General features: G+C 37.0%; 2 protein-coding genes across 2 annotated transcripts; one reads left to right on the plus strand and one right to left on the minus strand.

The window, feature by feature from the left end:
• Positions 1–7,439: 7,439 nt before the first annotated feature.
• On the plus strand, positions 7,440–19,360 carry LOC141434522 (uncharacterized). The gene is made up of 5 exons (XM_074096945.1): positions 7,440–7,488; positions 9,476–9,609; positions 10,194–10,335; positions 10,895–11,065; positions 18,592–19,360. The coding sequence occupies exons 1-5, from the start codon at positions 7,440–7,442 to the stop codon at positions 18,852–18,854; spliced, it is 759 nt and encodes a 252-aa protein (XP_073953046.1). The 3' UTR covers positions 18,855–19,360.
• Positions 13,315–14,681, minus strand: LOC141434405 (uncharacterized). The gene has a single exon (XM_074096822.1). It carries the CDS (start codon positions 14,611–14,613, stop codon positions 13,489–13,491), a length of 1,125 nt encoding a protein of 374 aa, XP_073952923.1. The 5' UTR covers positions 14,614–14,681; the 3' UTR covers positions 13,315–13,488.
• Positions 19,361–25,051: the final 5,691 nt, after the last annotated feature.

The following is a 25,051-nucleotide window of genomic DNA, read 5'->3' on the forward strand; positions in this document are numbered from 1 at the left end:
TTTAGAAGAAAATAAACACTTTTTTATAAGTTTTGTAAAATTTGGGATTTTTGGTGTTTTTCCAAGCTTCGTATATTGTTTGGAGCCCCGGTCCGCGAATGTGTATAAGCGGATTTTTAGGTAAGTGAGTGGGCAGTTTTGTGGTAAGGGCATTTAATTGTGTACCGATTGTGTTAGAGAATCCCGTGTGATAGGTTTAGCACTCTGTGGCAGGGGCTCGAGTGGTATGGTTTGGAGACATGTAAGTTCCTCATGGTTCGAGTCTTACGCGTTTAATTTCGTAAATTGGTTTCAACAACCACACGATTAATATTAAGGTTAGACTGGCATGTTTCATTATCAATCAAAGTTTCATAGTAAATTAAATAAAGGTTTTAAAAATATATGTCTTTTTAAAAATGAATTAACAAGTGATGACCACTTCCCCTGTATTGAATTTTGACGAAACGTTCAAGTAAACCAGTCTCCTAGGAAATATCCGCACTAAAATTTATTATTAACAATTGTTTAATTTCAGGCCCGCATACTCGGTCTATCTTCACCCGGCACAGAACGTTATATTTCAAAGGTTACAAGTACCATCGGAAAGCGAGTAAGTGGACTCAAAACGTCTTGGCACTGCGGCACCCACAGAAAACGTAACTGTAAGGGCTGTATAGCGTACCATGATCTTTTCACAAACGATCCAAACGCAGAGCAGTTCAATTTAGGCACCTAAACTGAATCGTCGAAATTAGTACCACGACGTTTATTTCTCAGAGCTGAGTCTCAATGGTTTACAGGTGAAATGAAAGACCGATATTGTCTCTGGTCCGAAACTGAAACGCTTAGTCGCGAAAGGGATGCCGCTATAATGCAAACCAATTTTGTATACTAAAACCTCTTTATTTTGCAAAACCATTACTCATGTCATTTCCGTGTTCTTAGCAACCGTTGTGTTGATTAACAAATAAAATGTTTACGGCTGTCACTAATCGACGAGTCTCTTTTCTCACTGAAAAATCATTGAGGAGTTAAGAAGCACAATGTCGTGAAGTACTACGAAGTCCGAGACAAAGTCCAAGAGCCCGCATCCAAGCACGACAACGTAACAGGCTGCGCCGCCCCAGAGACCCAGGCGCCGACGCCGCGAGCCCCCATGTCGCAAGAGACGGCTCGCCGGGCCTTAATTGAAATAGCTCCGGAGAAAAATGAGACCTTGCGCGCAGGACTGCAAGAAATTAGGAAGAAATTAAAGCAGTCAAGGAGTTACTTCAAGCAAGGTGAGAGCATTTTTTTGATTAGTTTACCAATTTGATAGAGTCTCCCATTACAAACAAGCAATTCATTGTGTGTGTGGTGTGTTGAATGTGTACTTATTAGGTTTCTCGATACCTACGACTGCGCTAAAGTTTTTGGAAGAAAATTTGGTATGTAGAAAATATTATGCCTTCGTAAGTCGTTTCATTGTAAAAAAAAACGCCATTCAAAAGACTGAACGAAAGTCGGTCACTCATGTTCTGCTATGTCAATGTTTTTTTATGTAAGTACCATGTTTTTTTTTTGTTTTAGGTTACCAGTTCCAGAACTGCCCCAACGCCTAATTTAAATCTACCATAACCATATAATTTCAAGATAAGGTAGCCTGAATTGTCTTGACAGGTTCTCTAAAAATCTATCTAAATTCTCGTTGACAAATTGACTCGAATTCAGTTTTCTAATATAAAGTTAAATGGTCAAACTGTTGAATTTGTAAAATCAACAATATTTTTAGGAATAACGCTCGATGCTAACCGATGTGGCGACGGCACGGTTGATGTATTTTGCTTACTTTAATAGCATTATTTCGTACGGCCTTATTTTATGGGATCTGCTGCAGACATTGAGTAAATTTTTATCTTAACAAAGAGAGCACATTAGAGCAATTTATAATTTGAAGACGCGTGAATCCTTCTTTTAAGGAAACAGGTATCCTACCTTGCCGTCGCATTATGTTTTTTTTGAATAATCATGTATGTAAGGAAGAACATATGTGATTTTCCCACTAACGTCGATAACCCAAAGGCTACTAGAAACACAGGGAAGCTTAAAGTTCCATCTTACAGACTGGCTAAATATACCTCGTTGAGTTTCTTGCCGGATTTTTGCTCAACAGAGGTTTTTCCGAACCGTTGGTAGATTTTTTTTGACATCATAAGTGCTTGTTATAGCCTAAATTGAATAAAGATATTTTGACTTTGACTTTGAATTTTTGTAAATTAATTATTTGTGAAATAAAAATGAAAACAAACCAAACGTGTTCATTTTCTCTTTACCTACACCTGTTATGTAATATGGTTATTCATAAAGAAGATTTCCGCAATTACGTAGTTTTTGCCTAATAATGAATAAGTAAGTAAGTAAGTAATCATTTATTGCATATAAAGTAGGGTTTACAGGAGGGCTGATACATGGAAAGAACATACAAACATTCTTGCAAAAGAAAAAACAACAGTGAAAAACAATAACAATGGTAGCAAGTTCATGAACGTACATTAACAGCTCTTCATACACAATACTTTTCACTGGCTCCTACACTAGGCGAGGCCTGTCCCGTAGGTAGCCATTCCGTGAGAGTGAATACATAGTGACAACATCTCAAACGTTCCGCTAGAGGCGCTGTTCGCGTTTCCATACAAATTGAGATTCTAACGCGAACGCGATCGAGACGTATTTTGTAACCGAAAACTTACACTAAGGGTACTGGCTAGGGGCTTGACTCTAATAATAAATAACTCATACACTCTCGTGTATATGAAATGTTTTTGGTGGGATTCTCATTACTATTTATAGTCTGCGGGGTCTTAAACATAATGTGTTAACAAAAATCGTTTTAGGTTTAGGTATTTATTTATATCATCGTGAGAAATGCAACACAAGGATTATCTCCCTTCCCATAATCGGCGAACAAGGCTATTCCTTATGGCTGTACCGAGTCGCAGTTGTGGGTTGCTTCTTTCCGTCTCATCAATGACAACTGCGTCCTCGAGCAGCGGCTCGGTAGCCGCCTGCTGCAGACGGCGATTGTGGTATCGAGGCAAGGGTCCCAAATCTAAAATGGGCAGATTTGCTGTATTGCAAATATTGTGCAATATAGCACAAGCATTTATAATTGAGCCAGCAACTTCTAGGCTGTAATTCAACACTCGATTATTTGGCTTACTTTATGTCAAGGCGCCATGTGGGGACTGTAACTTGGTAAGAGCTTAGCTAATGGCGATCTACGCGCGTGACTTTAAACTCTATCATCACTATCCCACCCAGCCTATACACGTCCCACTGCTGAGAACTTGCTAAACTTCACACAAAACATTAAATTTTTATGGTATTTTGCCGCCCCCTAAATGTGGCGCCCGGGGGCTCTTCAACTGTCCACCTAACTACTTCTGCTGTTGACTGTACATACTAACAGATAATAGGTTACTTACAGGGTTCTTGTCTCATTCCTCTCTTCCAGAGTAGAAGGGAAGACAATATACTTCCTCCTCATTTGAGGAGTATTTAAACAGGCTGTTATTTGCGCAACAACAGATGATACTGTTTGCTGCGCCAAAGAATGTGCACATAAATCACCTATGGGTCTTTGATACGACCCGACAGCATATAACGGCAGCGTAGTCAATACCTACAATAATCAAGTATTTCGAATAAGTACTTTTGCCAAAGCATAACCTAGTTAAAGTTACAAATGTGCATATACGTAAGGCGTAATGAAGCTAATAATTATGAGTTTACCTTCGTCTCTAGATCTAAGTCAGTAGACCTCACAGGTTCTTTGAGCAATGGCCTTAGCTCCTCACAGAGGTCTAGAGTCAGCTCTTTCGACAGGCGATATCTTCGAATGAACTCTAAATCCCGAGTTCAAACGGATTGTTTCCTTGCGATTACGGAGCCTATTTTTTTTTCGCCCTGTATTCTCCATGAGATCGCATTCCAAAAATTCCAAAAATAATAATTCCTTCGACATCTGAAAAACTGCCGACAACTGTGTTTTAACAGCTTGCGGATTTTTCTATGTTGAACTAACACGCTATGCACATACTAAAGTTGTTATTTGCACCGTAAAACACTGAATTCGTTTTATTTCATTAGTTGAAGTTGAAGCGATCCAAAAGAATTGACAGAATGAGTAACTTATACTGAATCGCTAAATTTGACACTGAAGCGATTCAATTCCACTCAAGTTAAGCGTCATGGTACGAAAACACTTGAAGTGAGTGAATGAAAATGTCTGTATCGCTGTCGCTGAACCGTGCCTGAACTGAATCGCAAAAGTAACGTCGTGGTACGAATAGCGATGCAGTTCAGTTTAGAGCCTAAACTAAATCGCATTAAGAGAGCGTGGTAGGGCCCCTGGTCACGACAATTAATGACAAAGTTGTGAAGTACAGCGCGCATTCGCATGAAGCCATACTATAGAGAAAGAACAAGGCCGGTCCACTGGTTAATTAATTAATTAATGTATTTAATAAATAATTGAATTTCAAAACCCTTTAAAAAATATTTTGTCAGTCACTTAAAATACCAACACACTTCAAAATTTCAACCAATCATAAATTGTCACGATGTTTTATTACAGTGTTCTTCGGTGAGACTTGTAAAGGGGGTCGATACATCTACTATCGCGGGTACAGTACCACAAAGAGAAGCAATCTGGGTTAAAAACCCGGTGGTACTGCGGCACCCACCGCCGACTGGGGTGCCACGGGGCTATCAGCACCATTGAAGACGATATTATCAAGTGTAATGATAACCACAACCACCCCGAAGTGCATTACGAACGATTTTAAGGAGGTTCTTAACTCGATGCTTGTTTCTGTTCACTGCGTATACATTTATGAACAGATTTTTTTTTCAAAGTTTTTATATTTTTAAAATTGGTTCACACACATTAAAGGTATTAACATCGCTAAAGACTTTACCTCTATCTGAATTTCACAAATTATAAGAAAACTAGAATCCGATGTAATATACCAAGTTTCAAAGTTACGAACATTTTGTTTGTAGCTTTTCAGAAACATACGACGAAAAAGTTTAACTTGCTAAATTATGAATTATATTTAGTCTTCCTCTATACGAGTATGCATGCCATATCAATTAACCAATTAACGTAAGAAATTCGGCCAGTTGTGTCTTGACTACCTCTGTAATAGGTAATCTAGCAACGCGTTAAAAACAATATTTTGTATTTTTTAGCCATCTACGTACCAAAGTGGGATGGTCGTAGGATGCTCCATTTCCGAGGCTACAGGTACTCGCAGCACATCCGCAATGGGCCAAAGACACGATGGCGATGCTCCACCCACACTCGGCGCGGCTGCACCGCTAAAATACATACCTACAATGATCTGATCATCAAATGCAACGATATACATAACCATTAGTTCCTAATCGAAAAGTAAGATTTGACAGTTGTAAGCATACGTAGCATCTTGGTAGCATTCTCAATATATGTATTTAGTTTTGTATCATGACTGCAACCAAGGCATGTTCTTGGTATTTTAAGCGGCGATTACACTGAGTCGTTCACCTAACGCGGTTCAAACTACTTAGGACAACGAACGTCCTCTTATACTACCGTGTTCTTCACACTTTTACGGTCGCCGCATGCAGCATGCGGCGAACGACTTAGTGGAATTGCCGCTTTAGTCCTTTTCTGATTACGAGAGGGCGCTAACGGATAAGGACAACCACATTAAAAATTCAACTTTTAAACATTATTACAAATAGAATCAGTAGTAGGATTGTATAATTTTCCTTTGTTTAATAACTTATGAAATGTGTATGTTTTATTAAGTACCTATGTTGTATTAAGTTATCAAAAAGAGGTAAACATAGTAGGAGGAAGGATCTCTATTCAGAGAGGAAACCGTCGACATTTTTTGTAATGAAAAAACAGACCTCTTAAGAACCACTAGTTTTACTTTTTCTTTAAGTTATCTAGAGTGCAGATGCCAACATAATGCTACGTCTATAGCAACGTGGAGAAAAGATAGGTACCAAAAATTTACTGCTTATTTTATTTCTGCCAATTTGCAGTGTGAAACAGTAAGTGTACAAAGTGCTCTATGTATTTTGAACAAACAATCGTAGATAGTTGTCGCTACATACGTAGAGTAAAACATGTACTTACTACAGCAATCTTAATTTAAACTGTAGTAAGTGGTTTAGATTTATTAAACGGAATAGATGCTTTCAATTGCTCCATACCGCGCAGATAATTGCTAGCAACTCGGCAAATTTAAATTTAATTTAATTAAATGCCCGTATAAAGGCGTCATACGTTGTGATAGTTATGTATATGTGTTGTAATGATTGGAAATATATATTAAAGGATTTAAATGTAATTAATACAATAACAAACGAATTTATTATAAGTTTAATAAATTGGTAAGCCATTAATTAATACCACGTGCCCGCCTTTTTATTTTTCATTTAATATTTTTTACCAAATAGGCACCGGGATCAAATGATATTCACAATTTCTTTGTTTTGTTGAGTGTTGAATGAGTTTTCATCAATAAAAAAATGATTATAGTATACACTATTTAATTGACTGTACTTTTTATTGCATCGTCATCGGGTCTACATATAACTCTTCTTAGATCAATAATTCTTCTTAGACTGGATTACGATTGATGCTAATATTATGTATTTGTTTCGAAATAAAGGGACAAATTTTGATTGCAAGATTTGATTACATCAAATAGAAGCTTGTAACTAATATTATTTTGTACCAACTTTCTTTCAGCCCTATTTGAATCCAATAGAAGAGGTAACCCTGTTCTATGTCACAAAGGCTACAAGTATACTTACCATCGGCAGTCGCAGAATGGGTTGAAGAAACGATGGCACTGCGCAACTCACCGACATGTAGGCTGCACTGCCGCAGCTTTTACCGTTGAAAACGAGGTTATTAAATGCAGCGGAACTCATAAACATTGAGAATATTATATTTTGAACATAAAACTAACGTGAGACGCACTCATATTTAATAAATAAATCCAGATAACTCACGTCTTAAATCGAGTTTAGCGCAACGTGTTTAAGACTAATTCGTGGCCCTAAAAGACTAGTTCTTGGAGCAACGCGACTCTGCGGCTGCTAGAAAGCGCACTGCGTGCAACCGCCTTGCTTGCGGATTTATTTAATTATATTATTTTGAACTTATTAATTATGACCATAACTCGAAACTCAATCGATATATTGCTAAAGTTGCCTCAACGTTTATGACAGATTGCAGCGGTCATCGTCACGATTAGATTCATGATTTACTCACCGCAGCCACTGCAATATACATAGGTATATGGCCGAAGCGTCCAGGTGGTTTTAGCAATTTCTTATCGTGTGATAAGTCCCGTGTTGTGATATTAGGTACTTTTATAAGGACATTTACATTTAAATCACAAAGCATAGGAAAGATGATAAAACTTCTTCCAATAAACTCTGAACAAGACAGACATATAAGAGGTAGGTACATATAAGATGATAGACATATATAAGAGGTACCTAACTACTTTATTTGGCCTAAGCCAATGAGTGTATCAAATAGCAGTAAATTGGCACAAACTATATAGTTAACGAGTAGAAAATTGAGAGAAACTAAGACAAAAAAAAACGTCTGTGTCATTTATCAAAAATAATATTTTACCATGACTTTGTATTTTTATTATTTTGATATTAACCCCTTGGTCAGTAATGTGGGAACATAGTGTAATGTAAGTTCCAGAAATGCGTTAATTATTTAGGTACTCCTAACCTTAGTTACATATTATAATAATAAACGTGATGCTTGAAAATTTTGTTTTACTTTATCACTGACACGTTAACCACGGATAGGATTTGGATAATATTATACACTGTGATACCTTTATATCAAAATAAGATTCTTTTTATATCATTTTTATACGATTTTTTCTCCTGACTACCTACTTGTTGTTGACTATACTTGTAGTGTTTTCTAAGCTACGTATTTCTGAGTACCAATTTTCCAATCAATCTGACTATTGGAACTGGACCAAGGTAAATTGCAAAATATGAAACAAACAAATAAATATTACGAGGTAAAGCTAATAAGAACCTTGTTAAAATTCCCCGTAATCAATTAAATAATGACACAACTGATGATTTAAATGACCAACATAACACACTTATAAGAGAACTTTACCGGAACATAAAAAGGAAAATTTTGATGATATCAACGGGTAGGGTAGATCGGGTGGAAGGGCTCGTAAGAGATAAGGCCGCCTATTACTTACTTTGTAAATTTTCTCTCTGTTTACCTATTTCTGTATCAATTACTATTCATGGTGTACAATAAAGAGTTATTGTAGTGTAGTCTGTAATATAGAAAAATGAAAATTTGCTTAGAGGTTCCTTTTAAAATGTAGATGCGGAATAAGTAAGGATGCCTAATTTCCCTCGGGATAGGCGGTTCAGCAACGAGGAAGAACCCATGAACGAGCTTTAGCTCCATACAGACCTATTTTTGTTTCGTTACAGCAAATATTTTATCGACCATTTTATAATTTAGTTGTGATTTTTAAATTATTTATTTTATGTTAAAATTAATATTTTTATTTCGTAAACGGAGTAAGATTTTTCCTGACAATTATTATTAGATTTAGAATTAGTATTTTATATGTTTCCAGTCCATTATATACCTACAAGGAATGGTGGTCATGTATCAAGGTTACGCATACCATCGGAAGAGTCACAACGCCTTTAAAATTCGCTGGCAGTGTGGCAAAAACTACAAGCATAAATGTAACGCCGGAGTGCACACATTAGGAGACCAAGTCAACAAAACTTACGGATTTCATAATCATTAACTGTTATGATAAGAAAAAAATCATTCAGTTACACGATTTTTGCGTGATGTAGAAGGAACAGCCCTTAGTCAAAATATTGAAAAATATTCTTATAATTACAACGTATCCGTCCGTCTGTCCTTAGCTTTGCTCTTTTCTTGACTTAAGTAGGTATATATATTTTTGACCTTTCTCGCCATTGAAGCTTTTAGGTAAGTCGAATTCTTATACTTTGAGCAAATTTGATCAAAAACATGTGAAAGTTGGATCATTGCTCAGAAGTATAAGAACTCGACTGTATAAATGTCTGCTACTAATTTAGTTATTACTTTTGTAAAAAACTAAGTTTTTTTTTTCGTCTTCCTATTGAATAAATAAATAATTTCTTAAATTTTTTATTTATAGAAAATTGCAGCTCTAATAATTTTTCTCAAGAAGTATAAATATAATTTAGAGAGTTAATTTTGCAGTAAAACACGTTGTTCACTTATTTACGTTGGTATTTTCATGTAGCAGCAGACAAAGCAGAAGTGTTCATTCGTATTGAACGATATCCGACGCCATACGAATGTACACTTTTTCAATGAAAAGTTTTTAAGTGAATTTGTATTTGTATTTGTGTTGAATTTGTATTTATTCTCTTTCAGTTCAATTCTTGCTCACTAAGGCCGGAGGACGCATGCTCTTCTACCAGGGACATAAGTATCATCGCCAGAGCCACAATCAGTACAAGACTCGGTGGCAGTGTGTGCACAATCGCCCTTTTAGATGTTTAGCCGTCGTACACACGTATGACGACGAAGTCATCAAAATTAATGGCACTCATAATCATGATTAACATGAATTAGGAGTTTACACATCTAGGTTACCGGTTTAAATCACTACCGTTCAATTGTTTATTTTGGGAATTAAAAAAATGAACATAGGCGACTTGCAAGGACTTAATATCATAGTTCGTGTTCGTACTTTTAATAAAAGGAGCGTTCAGGTATTACGTAACCTAATTTTTGAAGATTTATAGTTTTTTGATTGCTTTATCACATTTTTATCGGTATTTGAACGTACATTTGTGGCGCTTGATGCTGTTATTAGCCTACTTATCTGTGGGTTGATTTTTGAAATAATACCTTAAAAAAATCCAGTTCGAAAATGGTCCAAATTGGTGTTATTTTCGAAATAGAAAATTACAGCTCTAATCAATTTTGTCAAGTAATCTAAATTTTATTTAGAGCAGTAATTTTGCAACAAAATACATTTTTTAACTATTATTTGCGAAGGTACTTTCATGTATTTCAAAATCGGCGCCCTAGCCGCGACTTAGTTTTTGTATTGTTCTAAGTTTTAAGTGAATCTATTCTCTTTCAGTTCAATTCTTGCGCACCAAGGCCGGAGGACGCAAGCTCGTCTACCAGGGACACAAGTATCATCGCCAGAGCCACAATCAGCACAAGACTCGGTGGCAGTGCGGGAACTATCGCCCTTTTAGATGTTCAGCCGTCGTACACACGTATGACGACGAAGTCATCAAAATTAATGGGACTCATAATCATGATTAACATGAGTAAGGGTTCACACATCGAGGGGGGCGGGTCTGACAGTTTGTGACACAGGAACAAAAAAATATCATATAATGTGACAATAGGGGGGAAGGGGGCTAAAACGTGACTATGTTAGGAAAAATCATCACCCTTACTTAAATTGTATGAACATTAAAATAATATAAATAAAAAATATTAATTTTTGTTTTTCTATAGAATAAATTACTACTCTTTAGTTATTTAATAAAGAGTCATTGTATTGTATTGTATTTATTTCAGGAAATACGCAAAACGAGAACGAGGACCTGCAAATATAAAATGGTTTGTAATTTAAACAAATATATGGTTTCTGGCCTCAGTCTTAAATCATGATAGTCGATGAAGATTTTCTAAATGGGTTATCTCGAACCCACGCATCACTAAAACCTCGAATAAAGCAGCAAACTCGTTAATGTAAAGCAAAAGTGTTTATCCACACACGAAACTTAGTTTTTGTACTTAGTTTTAAGTGAATTTATTATTTTTCAGTTCAATTCTTGCGCACCAAGGCTGGTGGACGCATCCTCTTATACCAGGGATACAAATATCATCGACAGAGCCAGAATCAGTTAAAGACTCGGTGGCAGTGCGGGAACCATCGCCCTTTTAGATGTTCAGCAGTCGTGCACACGTATAACGACGAAGTCATCAGAATTAATGGTACTCATAATCATTATAATCATTACTAATATGACACATCTAAGGTCTGGCGGTTTGTGATACAGGAATAAACGCCCAGTATTCATACAATGTGATAAGAGGGGGCGCTTAACAGATCAAAATTAATGTTAGAACAAAGTCATCAACCTTATCTTAATTGTATGAGAATTCGTCTTCCTTTGGTGTAAATCACAAATTTTCATAATAATACTATGGGGGGGGGGGGGGTGAGTAAAGGTTATAAGCGTGACGTAATTTATGGAAAGCGCGTAATACAATGTGTTGTGTACATTTTTTAATACTACGTTAGAAAAAAGTCATGAAATCTACCTAAATTATATGACAAGGACATTAATTTAATTTACTACCTAAGAATAAAAGCGACTTGTATTGGAGTAAATTTGAGTCTTAATTATATCAATAGCTTAAGAACAAAACAATACATTTTATTCAATCAAATAATACACGAAATACGTAATAACATCGAAACTTTTACTTGAATATTTATCTCTAACGATTAGTTTTAATTTTTCAATTTATTAATAATCAGTATTAAATCTTGGTTAATAACCTAGGTACTTATTAAATTGACTTTAAGACTCGATTTTAGAAATTAAGATATTATTTGCATGCCAATGTATCTAGTTAGACATGTCATAAGTAGCTCGTTAGCGCTATTTATAAGACCGACCATATCTACAACAAAATAAACTATTTGATTTTAATTAATTTCATTGCGTAATATCAATATATTTTTTCAACTATGCAACTTTATACTAGGTTATTAATTAATATAACTAGCTTTCAATTTTTGCTTTAGGCTTTTTGTATTAGGCTTGGCCTGTAATGGTAATTGTAAGTTAAGATAAATAAATAAATAAACTTGGAAGTAGCAAATTACACATAATTAATCAAAGAGCAATAGATACCACTTCTTTCTGTCAAACGGCATAGCATGAGGGTAGAAAGAGACGGTGAATGCAATAGGAAATACGGCCTCAGTAATGCTAATTGCAATAACACTTCACCCCTCATGTGACTCCACTCCATCAAGCCGTGTAAATTGTAAAGCGTGACGAAAAACAGGTACACCTACGAACCATTTCATTACGTGAAGCATTTTTACAGTTTAATTGTGATTTTCCCTGGTGTTCCACACCGAGCCATAATTAAGTTAATTCGCCAGTACACACCCTGCAAAAGGATAACACTCCATTTCCATAATCAGGTTTAATATACAAATCTTCAAATGTGGCGAGGATTTTAGCTATTCTCAAAAAAAGCAAAAGCACGGTTACACGTCGGCTTTAAAGTGCTACCATTCTACTAGATACCCTCAAGCTTTCCCTTCAAATATTGTAATTTCCCTAGGGAACAATATTTTTTAGATCCACCTTACATAGAAAACCTTTTTGGCAAAGCGACTTGTATTTAACATAGTGAAACATTCCACTCCTTATTCGACGGAATCTTTTATATGTGTATGTTCGCCAATTAGTAGTTAATTAGTGTTAGGTAACTGGAAGAATTATTTTTTTTACTTTTGTAATACCTTAGTTATAGGCGAAGTTCCTTAGTTAAGTTATTTTTTTTATTAAAACTGCCCAGTGTTTTTATTCGGCTAATAAAGTCAATATTTGCCAAACTTATTTCTTTGCTTTAATGCCTAACGCTGAAACCAACTAAAACCGGCGAGGAAACTTCGACCAAGAAGGTGGCTGCGGCGGAGTGAAAATATCAGCGTTTTACCTTACAATGAAACGCTTATTAAATACTTACCTTATTCGAAGCCTACCAATGTAATGAGAGAAGCGTTTCCGTTTCCCTTAAACATCATATAATTTGTCTACATTTCCGTTATATATATACCACCCCCCTCCACTGCCAGCCCGGCGAGCAAGCATTCTTGTGATCAGCGCTCGCTCTTTGCCTCATTGCGACTCTTATTTCGCCAGGCAGGGATTATTTGGTAGGCTTCGAATAAGGTAAGTATTTAATAAGCGTTTTATTGTAAGGTAAAACGCTGATATTAAATTCTTGACCGTTATTCGAAGCCTACCAATATAATGAGACGTGTGTGTTATCGTCTGGCGGTGGAGGATAAACGCCAATGTGACTTCTAGATGAGAGAAACATTCGCCTATTAGAACCATTCAGCACTTACTAACGTGATTAGCAAGCCATGTACCTATATACCTATATATATATAGGTTAAAAAGGGGTGACAGTCTGACAGTACAAACTATGAATCAAGTAAATAAATCGCTTTAATCACATATATAACTCAAGTATCATTATTATGACAGATTCTAGATTTAAGAACTTCATCTCACATAGAAAACCTGAATAAATCGTTTTATTTAGTACGTTATCAATCAAACAATTGCAAAGATTAAGTATACCCATTGGGTGACAAACGAAAATTATACACCTTCAAACAAATTACTCAAATTGTTCACATTATGATCAGCGCGAGAAATTTCTCGACGGTAAAATCGTCTAAAAGTGTCTTCTGAGCGCCAATTTCCTTGTTGCAAAATAGAATCTAGGGGAAAATTATCGATCCAATTTCTAGAAGCTACTGCAGCTCGTACACTACCAGGGGTTGCCTCGATACCAGCTTCACGTAGCAATGATTTAACCCATCCCGCTATGATAGTACGGGAAGCTTCTCTTGGCTTACCAATTACGGTGAGGAAGAGTTTTGAACTCTTGCAAACCTCTCGTCGTTGTCGAGAAATTTCAATTAGTTGCTTTATCCAATAAATCGGATCTGCTTGATTACACTGAGTATTTGGAAGAAGCTTCCAACCAGATTGTCTAGTGTCTGACGAATCTGTCTTTGATCCGAATCTTGGCCACAAAATGATGTGACTGCCCATATCAGTCATATGATCGGAGTCAATGCATAACAATGTGAGATCATGTACCCTTCGCCCCGAGCATAAGAGCAATAGAGCAGCAGTATGCCTTGCGACTTCATATAGGTTGTCCTGTTGAAACTTTCGACTTGATAAGAAGAGTACTAGATTAGCAACATCCCATATTGGAGGCTTTGGCTCTTTTGGTTTCTGTAAGGCGATAGCTTTAAGTACCTGTTTGACCAGCTTGTGGGAACTAAGGGCCTCTGATTTATCGGCATCGCAAAGTGACGAGACTACTGATTTGTGTACTAGAATGGTACTATAAGCTAAGCCCTCTTTTTGGTGAAGGTCTGATAAAAAACGGGCTAAAGAGGATCCCGTAGGTGATGAAATGTTTAAGTCATTATCATGAGCCCAACGGCACCATCTATTCCATGCGACTTTGTACGTCTTTAAAGTCGATGGTCGCCAACTTGATAAGAGCAAAGATTTCTGCTCAGGTGACCAGTCTGTTAAATTCCCAGACCACCCCCACATCTCCAAACCTCCAGCGTCATCTCCATCACCTTGGCTGGTGGAATCCCGGTCGACAGGTCTAGCAAGACTTCTGGAAGGTTCCATATTGTATGTGGGGGGCTCATGGCTCGACTCTTCAAGTCTGCTCTCCAAAAAACTCGTTTCCATTTGGGGACTACTATTAAGTATGTTCCCTTGGCTTGGTTCAGGTGATGAAGAACCCTGGGAATTAAACATGGTGGTGGGAAGATCCAGAGAGACGTGCGCTGCCTGTGACGCAAACAGATCTATTTCCGGCGTTCCCCATTTGTGAAAAATCGGCCTTGTGGCTTTTGGCAGTAAGTGCCATTCCGGGGGAACTTTTAGCCTTGAAAGATGATCGGCTTCGACGTTGTATAAGCCAGGAAGGTGAAAGACTCGCATCTGGATCTGATACGTATCCAGCAGGCGGTAAATTTGGTAAGTATGTTCCATGAGCGCCTCCGACCGAGTGCCGCCTTCGTTTCTTAGATAAGCCACAACTGTTTGGCTGTCGCTCTGAATTAGCAATGATGCCTTGTACAAATCGAAATGAGCCAGTTGCAATATTTTGATGATAGCTAACATCTCCTTTCTGTTGCCATGTAGTTTCTTTTCTGAGGTTGACCAAGGCCCCGATAGATGAGCGTCGTTTAACTTCCCGCCCCAAGCAATATCCGAAGCATCGGTCGTTAAATAGTGCGTGGGTGGGGGGATTTGTATTGGTGACGACTCTTGGCAATTTCGCATCCACCATTCCATTTCGTTCAGGACTTCCCTGGGTAGGGGAAACTGCTTCTTGGGGTTTTGATAAAGATGTCGATTTATCATTACTTGTAGGAACCGATAGTTCAGGCGTCCCCTTGGTACAACGAAACTGGCAAAGTTCAGCATCCCTGCCAGTGATTGGATTTCCCTGAGAGTACCTGTCTTGGCATTGAGGTATCTGGATACAGATTCTTGAATCTTGTTTATTTTCCTCTCGGGGAGGCTCTTTTTGTCCAGCCAAGGATTCCATACCACACTTAAGTACTCCAGATGAGTCTGGGGAATAAGAACTGATTTCTCCCAGTTTATCTGCCAACCCAGTTGTTGCAGCATGTTTATTGTTATATCTACTTGGGTCCCGAGAATATGGGGATTTTGGTGAGCAATCAAATAATCGTCTAAATAGACCAGAATTCTTATTCCCTGTTCTCTTAGTTTTTGTGCAATCCAGTTTGAGATTGAGGCGAAAACCCTCGGTGCCGAACTTAAGCCAAATGGAAGACACGTCATTTGCAAAAGTTGACCCTGGTAAATGAGTCGAAGGAATCTTCTGTGACTTTGCGTTACTGGAATGTGAAAGTAAGCCTGCGAGAGATCTATTTTGACAAGCCAGTCCTTGTTTTGTAAAAAGTGCGGAATTTTTGCCACGTTTATGAGGCGAAATTTCTCGGTTTGCACAAACCAATTTAGGGCTCGCAGGTTGAAAATGGGCCTCAGAGAACCGTCCCCTTTTTCTACCAGGAACAATTTGGACAGGAAACTGGGGCTCTCTGTCGCTACCTCTAAGGCACCCTGATCCTTTAGTTTTTGTATGGCATTTGTCATTTCTGGTGATGACGGGGTTGTGAAATTGTCGTCTTGAAACGGGATTATCAGTGGTGGAATTTCTACAAATGGAATGCGATATCCCTTGATTACTTTTAAAATAAATGGCGGGGCGTTCCAATCTTTCCACTGGTTGTAAAAGTTTTGTACTTGACCCGCTTGGAAGGTCCTCGAGTCAAAATCGCCTCCGTTTACCAGCTCTGTCCTTGTAGGCTGGTGACGCCCCACGTTTGGTACCACGTGGTTGTTTTCCGCCCTTATTTGCCCGCCAATTCTTGGACGGTAGCTAGTGTTATCGTGGCGTGGATGCACTCTTTGGCCCCCACCATTGTTTGTTCCTTGCGCAGGACAATAGTGACAATAGCTGGGAGCCTGCCCATGTGACGAATAATGATTGCACGTACCCTGCGCGGGTGCGATATGAGAAGGGTCACGCCTTCTATTTTGGAAATTAAAGCCTTGCGCAGGCATAACACGAGCATTCGACCCCTGCGCGGGGCGATGTGTATTTCCACTGCTACCTGCTTGCGCAGCAGAAGCACTTGTGGTAGGTTTTTGTGAAGGGTAGAAAACTTTCCCTACTCCTCCCGATTTTTCTAGCGCGGCAGTAAAAGCCTGTGGTTCAAATAAGCTTGACGCTGTAGGTGGTATTTTTCGGAGGGTAGATTTATGTAATGGGTCTTTGACTGCTCTTAAAATCTGCTCCCGTCTTTGTTGGACAATATCAGCTCTGTGACCACACACAAGCTGTAAAGTATCGGCAGAGACTTTGTGAAAATCCCCCGTATCAAAGAGCCCTTCCAATTTATCCTTTATCTGCGAGAAAGACAATTCACCAGAGCTACGGGCCCAGTTAAGATATTCACGAATATTTTTCTCGATAGCCTCTTTCTGCTTTAATAAGGCGAACGTTATTGCGGCGTAAGACCTTTCCGTGTAAGATAGAGACTTGGACACATCATAGGCTACAACTTCTTCATTCGTTTCTAGCTCAACGAATCCCGGGGAATGAGTATACAACTTTTGTACATCCAAGTAACGAACCTCAGACCAGGCTTTATTTGTGAACCTATTTAACTTTTGCAAGGCTTCTAAATAATTATCTGGAGTTTTAGGAATTGCGGGCTCCTTAAGACTGGTTTCCAGATTTATAAAGAAATCTGACGCCGGTGCAGGCTCTTCGGAGACACCGACAGTTGATTGAAATAAATCACCGCTAACATTATGATCAACATAATCTGAGTCATGAGGGTACTTGGGGGTACTAGAATTAGGATACTGTACTATGTTGCGTAGCTCGCTTACCTCTTTTGCTAATTTTCTCAGCACGCGATTTGATTTACTTGCACGACGACGTCTTCGGCGTTGCTTTTTCTTTGCCGACGAGTTACTACTCGAACTCGATGAGGAAGAAGAGGAACTAGAGCTCGAAACTGACTTTTCTCTAGTTTCGTCAACACTTCCTTTGCGTGAATCACTCATTATTGCTGCAAAAGGAGGTTAATGCTGCACACACATACACACGCACAATAACGGTAATCAAATTCAATTAAGTAGACAAAAATTACTTATTCAAGAACGAACGGGAAATTCCGTTATTTCAAATTGAAAAATCGAAATCAAGTACTGTACAAAAGATTAAATGCCGCTAAATATTTTACCATCAGCGGCTAAATATTATTCCTATTCGATAGAAATTATTATTACTAAAAAAAAAACTTACGATACGATGATAGCAACGGTCCTTTTATCACTTTTAAGTAAGAGAAGAATAATAGTTGATGTCTTCAGACTAGACAAGACTCACGACCGTTCACGGCGGGAAACAAAACGCCAATGAGGCAAAGACCGAGCAGCTGATCACAAGAATGCTTGCTCGCCGGGCTGGCAGTGGAGGGGGGGTGGTATATATATAACGGAAATGTAGACAAATTATATGATGTTTAAGGGAAACGGAAACGCTTCTCTCATTATATTGGTAGGCTTCGAATAACGGTCAAGAATTTAATAAAAGTATTATTTGATGAAACCCAATTGCAATCTTAGGTTCGTCTTCATGGAAAAATTGTCAAACACAGCTTCGCTTTGATAATTAACGTTCACAACAAATAGGTAATAAACATTACGAACTCATAGATATAATAACAAAATTCATATATTCATTATGTATAAAGTTCAACTAGTATTACATGTAAATACTATTATTATAGTAATATTTTGCGTCGCGTAGCATCAACGAGCCGTCGTTAATCGTTAGTTTAGACGCGAAAACACATGCGATCATGCACAAGTAGTATTCGAGCGTCCAACCTAATAACACTAATGAATCGGTGGCTCTTTGAGCACTACAGCGTGCGACCATTTACACTAATTTAAACTTCATCCACAAGAATCTATCTAATAGGGGTTATCGGGGATGAAAATCCGATCTAGCTTGGCCTTATCTCTGGTAAAACACTTATTAACTAGTTTTAGCCCGAGCAAAGCTCGGTCGCCCAGGTACTAAACCTTATAACAGCGTACCTTCTGTTCCAGAGCTCCTGTTCCTTCCATCAACTCGTGGCTCTCGCATCCTTTTCTTTGCTGGTTACAAGTTCCATCGCCACTACGCAACCGGAGTCAAAGCCCGCTGGCACTGCGCGACACGCCGCAAGCACGGTTGTCTGGCCTCGCTCATAACCGTTGAAGACAAAATTAACATCAAAGCTAACTGTAGGATCATGCATAACCATGAACCCGAGGAGTATCCTGAACTTGGAGATTACTTGAAGAGACCTGAACATGTTGATGTTAAATAATAAAGTAATTATATTAATCACTCAATTTGGAATCGCAACTTGGACCGTAATACCGTAGTAGTTTGACGATGGACTTTCTTATCCTACCTTCATTTTTGTCCTGTCAGTGATTCGATTTATGTTTGTAAAGGTTTTGTGGATAATACGAAATTAAATATTTAAATAAATGGAACTAAACAACGAAAATAAATATGTTTCGGCGAATAACGTCTGGCAACCTGTTTCATTTCGCAACTTTTCATTTCCCAACTGTTTAATATTTTTGAAACTGTAAATATTTCAGGATTTTTATAAAACTAACCTAACCTAACATAAAGGGTTCTACACGATGGCCCTGAAATAAATCCTGAAATATTTACAGTTTTAGAGTTTGCGAAATGAAAAGTTGCGAAATGAAACAGGTTGCCAAACGTTACGTTGCGAAAAGGCAGTACTCGTAATAAACGATATTGTGTCGTTATTATGTCTATAAAATATAAACAAGATGTACCTAAGTTCACATTATAATGGGGTTCGAATTTTGGTTACAATTTCTGTTTATGGTAGATTTGATTCATCATCACCATCATTATTACGTCTCACTGCTGGGCACAGGCCTCCATTCAGAATGGGAGGGTTCCCAAGCGGGCCCAGTGCGGATTGTGAACTTCACACACATCACTGAATTACAATTAAAGGGATTTAATTACAAATGAAAATACTGACCTTATAATTTCAGATGCGACATTTTGCACGTCCCGCCGAGGTGCTCGCTCGCTCCTGTTCGGTGGTTACCGTTACGTGCGACACCGAGAGCATGCTTCAAAAGTCCGGTGGCAATGCGCGACCCACCAGAGACTAGGGTGTAGGGCCAATGTGTTTACAATGGACAATGTAATTGTTAAGTGCAATGTCCTTCACAATCATCCCTACGTAAGCGAGGAACCCTACAGTAACATGGTCTTACCTTAAATGTTATACTTTAAGGAATACGTGATATGTTACCTACATTTCAATAAAAAAATTGTAAAAGATGAAAAAATAACGCTTATGGTAGATTTTTATTGCTATGTCAATTATGCTCTCTCGGTTTACTTCATTTGATGGGATTGAGACGACATGACAATGTATCACATAAAATAATAGGAACTTAACAGAGAGCGGTAAACATTTTGTTGCTAACATACAAACGTTTATATTACAGAAACAAATTTGAAATCAATAAATACTTGTTACTTTTGAATCTTTTTAGCGATATGTAGCTATAGCTTTAGAAAAAATAAACTTGGCAACAATGAATTTTTGGGTAGGTAAACTATAGATAGATTGCGCTTGTAACTATGCATTCTAGAGTATAATAATAAATTTACGTACAAAGATAGATAAAAAATGTAATTAATTATTATTATTAATAATAGAAGAGTCATTTATTCGATGTGATGTGATTTATTTCATGTGATGTGATTATAGCAAAAGACATAGGAAAATTAAATATTCATTCTGTACATTAAACTGGCAATTCTTGTATACATAAATAAAGGTTCCGACGGATATACAAGGTTAGAGGTGTTGGGACTAGAAATCGATCTATGAAAGATAACTTCATCAAGACATTGACAATACTCCCTCTTCTACAGATCGCCCAACGTTTCACACTTCAGCGATGGGTGCAAGGATAATGAACCACAAGGGACACCAGTATACGCGGCACTCTGTATGTTCATCGAGAGTGAAGTGGCTATGTACGGAGAGCAGAAACAACAAGTGCCACGCTATAGTGGTCACCATTGGTTGCAGAGTTGTGGACTACCACAATAAACACAGCCATCCGCCACATCAAATTAGCGTGCATTGTAAAGATATATAGATACAGGGGATAGATACAGATAAAGATATATAGATAGTGATATTAGCTATAAAAAATCAATTCGCTTTCTCAATCTCGTATTACTCTCATCTTGATAGTGAATTTATGGTTTTCTTTTGTTTGGAAATGGAAACGTTATACGGGCTTGAGAAAGTAAAAACGCTGTTTTGCCAATATTTACGCGGCCGTTTAAAAATGGTTTTGGTTTTTGCATTTAAAAGATCTCATTTTTAAGTCTTCTTAATTTTTAATTCCATTTTTAACAGACAATTGGTAGTTAACCAACAACGGTCGTTGGTGGGAGTGATTTTCTGTTAATAATAATTTTGTAATATATGAATATTAACTTTATGACGCCTGATTTTGATTTGAAATGGATAGTGGATCTTGCGCTCGACTATCAAAATTACAAAGCTTACAAAGCATGGAAAAACAACTACCTACTTGTTGTACTTCCCTTTCATCTTCTTACAAGTCATCTTTAATTACGCAGGCACTATTTCCTTTCATTTAATCAACCAGGAAGTCTAATCTACGTTCAACAACATGATTGGATTTGGGTTCCACTTTGCTAGTGATCCAATGTCTAAAGCTGGATCAGCAAGGGCCCTTAAGGTTTTCTTTTAATTTTTCTGCGTAGTTAAAATATCTTTCGAATACCTACCTACTTTGTTTTTAATCTGTAATTGAAAACATGCTTATGACCTTTTATAAATTTAAAACTTTCAGACAGTTTCTAAAATTTTACCCTTTATAACCGAATCTAATAGAAAATGATATTACACAAAATTCTACTAAAGAAGTAAAGTTTTCATGCAATCCAATGTATTGACTTTATTACTTTTAGAACCAATTAGTATATTGGCATGATTACTATTAATTTTGATCATTTCACTGTGCTTTAACGCTTTAAGGGAAATAGATGTAAGCCTTGTAATTGATAATTTTGCTGAGTTTGACAGATGATGCCATGTATAAAAATAAACGTAAATTCTACATTAAACGGCTCCAATGTTCCTTATGTTATGATATACGCAAATAAATGTCTATGTGACTATTTAAAAATTAACAGGTTTATCTTTTTTTTTGTGAATTAAATTCAAGTTTTGTTCCGCGTACCTTCATTTTAGAGCAGCTCGATATTTCGGCACAGTTGCATGCGCCATGATCGCGAGTACGCGGATAAAAAAACAGAATTTAAGTCATAAAATTCGTAATGACCACGATAGTCTAGAATATTGTATCTTTTTTAAATGACTCTCTATATAGAGTTGTTATTTGTGTACAGATTTGAAAAAAACGATCTCTTAGAGCATAACTGGAAATAATCATTATAACTAGCTGAGGCAAGAGACTTTTATTTAATAAAATAATTTTCCTCATTCATTATTTCCAGCCTTATGAGGCTAACAGTGCACAAAAATATCCTTAGCTTTTACAAAATTTAAGTTAAGACTTCACCGGTTACTTATGTGGAAAAAATCTGAGAAGAGAATTTTATAACATACGTTAAATTCTCGAGTTGAGTTCCGCCAAATTTTCGTATACTTCGTCGACTCGTTCTAAGCATTTTCGTGGTGTATTATGTTTTGCTATAATAAAAACTGTATAATTAGAAGATACTAAGGATTTAATCCATTTACAGATGTCCCGAGCTTCTTTACAACAAACAAAGGGCACCAAGTCATGTTCTACAGGGGGTTCAAATTCATGCTGCATCGCGACAATGGAATTAAGAAGAGATGGCGCTGTTCCAAAGAGGGCTACAGAGGCTGCCGTGCAGCAGTATACACGAGCCTCGACGGCTGTGTTGAGCTGAGGAACGAACACAACCACCCTCCTGGCGCGTTTGCTAAGAACCTTTATAACGTGTCTGTGGCCGATTTAGTCATTATTCCCGATACATATAGGCCAAACTCTATGAACTCAAATTAAAATATATATATAAGCGTTATCACAAATGCGAGTCGCACTCGCTTGTTGAGTTTCGTGAAAATTTAATGGCAATCAAAAATAATGTATGATGAGTATTTCATAGCATTCCTATGACAACCGATGTTATTATAAATATTTTCAATTGGCTTGTGATTATAGGATTTGAAACCCCTGTGTATTTTGTATGAAAATACATTGCCAGAAAGTTGTATCTTTAGACTGAAAGTAAAGAAAAGAAAGAAAGAAAACATTTATTCACATTCACAAAAACACACACATAAAACAAAATTTGAAAAAAAGAATAAACAACAAAAAAAAGAGAAAACAAAAAAAACATGAAAATACATCGAGATTTTGTATGTCCCCGCAAAAATGAAAGAAAAATGAGCAATGAGAATGAGTGTGTGAGTGAAGATTGCATGAAACTTTTTTTTTCACAGCTTCAAGGTATTGGATGCCTAAGTATTCGACAGCTATTTCAATTTGATACTCCACGCGTTCCTAAGAAAAAAAAATGTTGACAGACTGACAATGCAGTGATCATACAAGGGTTCCTTTTTCTTTTCGAGGTACGAGTATAGTCGACCAAGAAATTGGTTTACCACCCTAAGGTTTAAAGTCATTTGTAGCGCTTAGAACGTCAAAGCATTATTTTCATTCACAAGTCAATATGACAATCAGTTTTATTGTTTTATTTCCGGAGTAGGAACTGTCATTCAAATTGGTAAAACATTTTCTTGGTCGACTATACAGTCGCCATCAGATATTTTAGAGCAGCCAAGGTGATAAAAAATATTGAAACATGAACTCTAATACCTTAATATATGGTTCATGTGTCGATATTTTTGACCACCTTGTCCGCTCAGAAATATGTAAAGGTGACTGTACGAAATCCAAAAAAATATCGAGCATCCTACCAAAGTGTTGTTAAGTAATTTTAATTACAAGTTAGTCGTGAAAGTTGTCCAGTCATTAAAAATCGATTTATATTGGTTCTCATAAAATTGTTTAGCCAAATATTATAGGTACCTGCGTACACATAATCATCACTCTTTCTAATTTTTCTCTTCATCATTTTGAAATAAAGATGTTTTGAAAAGTTCTGCTTCAGAAAATTTTAATTCATTATGTCAAGCCAAAGATTCATAATTCTGTTATTGTTTAATAACTCATGAATTAATTCGCAGTTCGGACTTAACTTATTCTTTAGGTGGCCAATCGTGACTTTTGAAATTGCAGTTCTAATCTTAACACTGCCACTCGTTCCTGTTGGGGTCGCAATTCTAACATAACTTTGCAGTTATACAATAGAACACAGCACAGCAGTGTAATAGAGTACAGTAGAGATTTATGATTACTGACATTATGAATTTGAATAATTCAGTGTTATAATCGTTAGCATCAGTGACTTTAAGATAAGCTACTGTCGTGGAATAAAATCTTAGGATTTTTTTTATTTTGTGGATTTCAAATAATCGGAGTTGAATTTTTTTATGAACATTGTTTTCTGATAAAATTTTCTTAAATTAGTACCTATATCAGAAGTAAATAATATATGTTGTGTAGATTATGCTCATATAGGTAGTTAAGTATTTATACATAACTAAGTAGATTTTGCGCTGGTAGCTTCGTCTTTCATAAAAAGTTGTAAATTACAATTATGATATCTAATAAAAAATGGTGTGGTGTTATAATACATGTACGTGTAATGATTTATTTCGTACCGTAGTGCTTCTAAGTATCTTAAAAAAGACTAAATCAATATATATATAAATCAATGCCACTTTTCGTTGTAATTTTATAACTCAAGAACGGGCTCAGCTATCCAAACCAAATATTTAGGCTTTGTTCGGACTATTTAGTACATGGTTTACGTGAAGTTTGCACAAAATCGGTAGAGCGGTTCTTCATTTATCACATTTTTTGTATACGTAGCGAAGCACGTACCGGGCCGCTAGTAATATTATATGGATCGGCACTTTCGTTGTTATTCACTTCTACAAACTCGTAGCAGCGTAGCTCGAGCTATGAACTAGATACGGCGTAGGGTGCCGGCACCAATCATGGACATGTTAAGCACAGTAGTATCCAGTAATAGACAGCAAGGATTGAATGCCTTAATAGCTGACCATTCATGAACTTTATCAGTTATGATCATCAGTTATCTGCACATAAGTGTTATTAGTTTTAGAAAAAGTAGCGTCCGTTTCTTAATATTGGGTTAGCGGAAAAAATATTCCATTATTGGTTCCTGTCCATGATTGGTGCTCTCACCCTAGTACTGAAACAAAATGAGGATCAAAAGTTTATTTTACAAATAAGCTTTTATTTATATTACCTCATTTTGTTCGTTTCTTTCAAATAAAGTTAATTATGATCCACTTCCATTGGTCGGATTGACCGTGTAGATTGAACG

This window comes from Choristoneura fumiferana, chromosome 13 (assembly GCF_025370935.1).
Source record: "Choristoneura fumiferana chromosome 13, NRCan_CFum_1, whole genome shotgun sequence".
In the NCBI taxonomy this organism is placed as follows: domain Eukaryota; kingdom Metazoa; phylum Arthropoda; class Insecta; order Lepidoptera; family Tortricidae; genus Choristoneura; species Choristoneura fumiferana.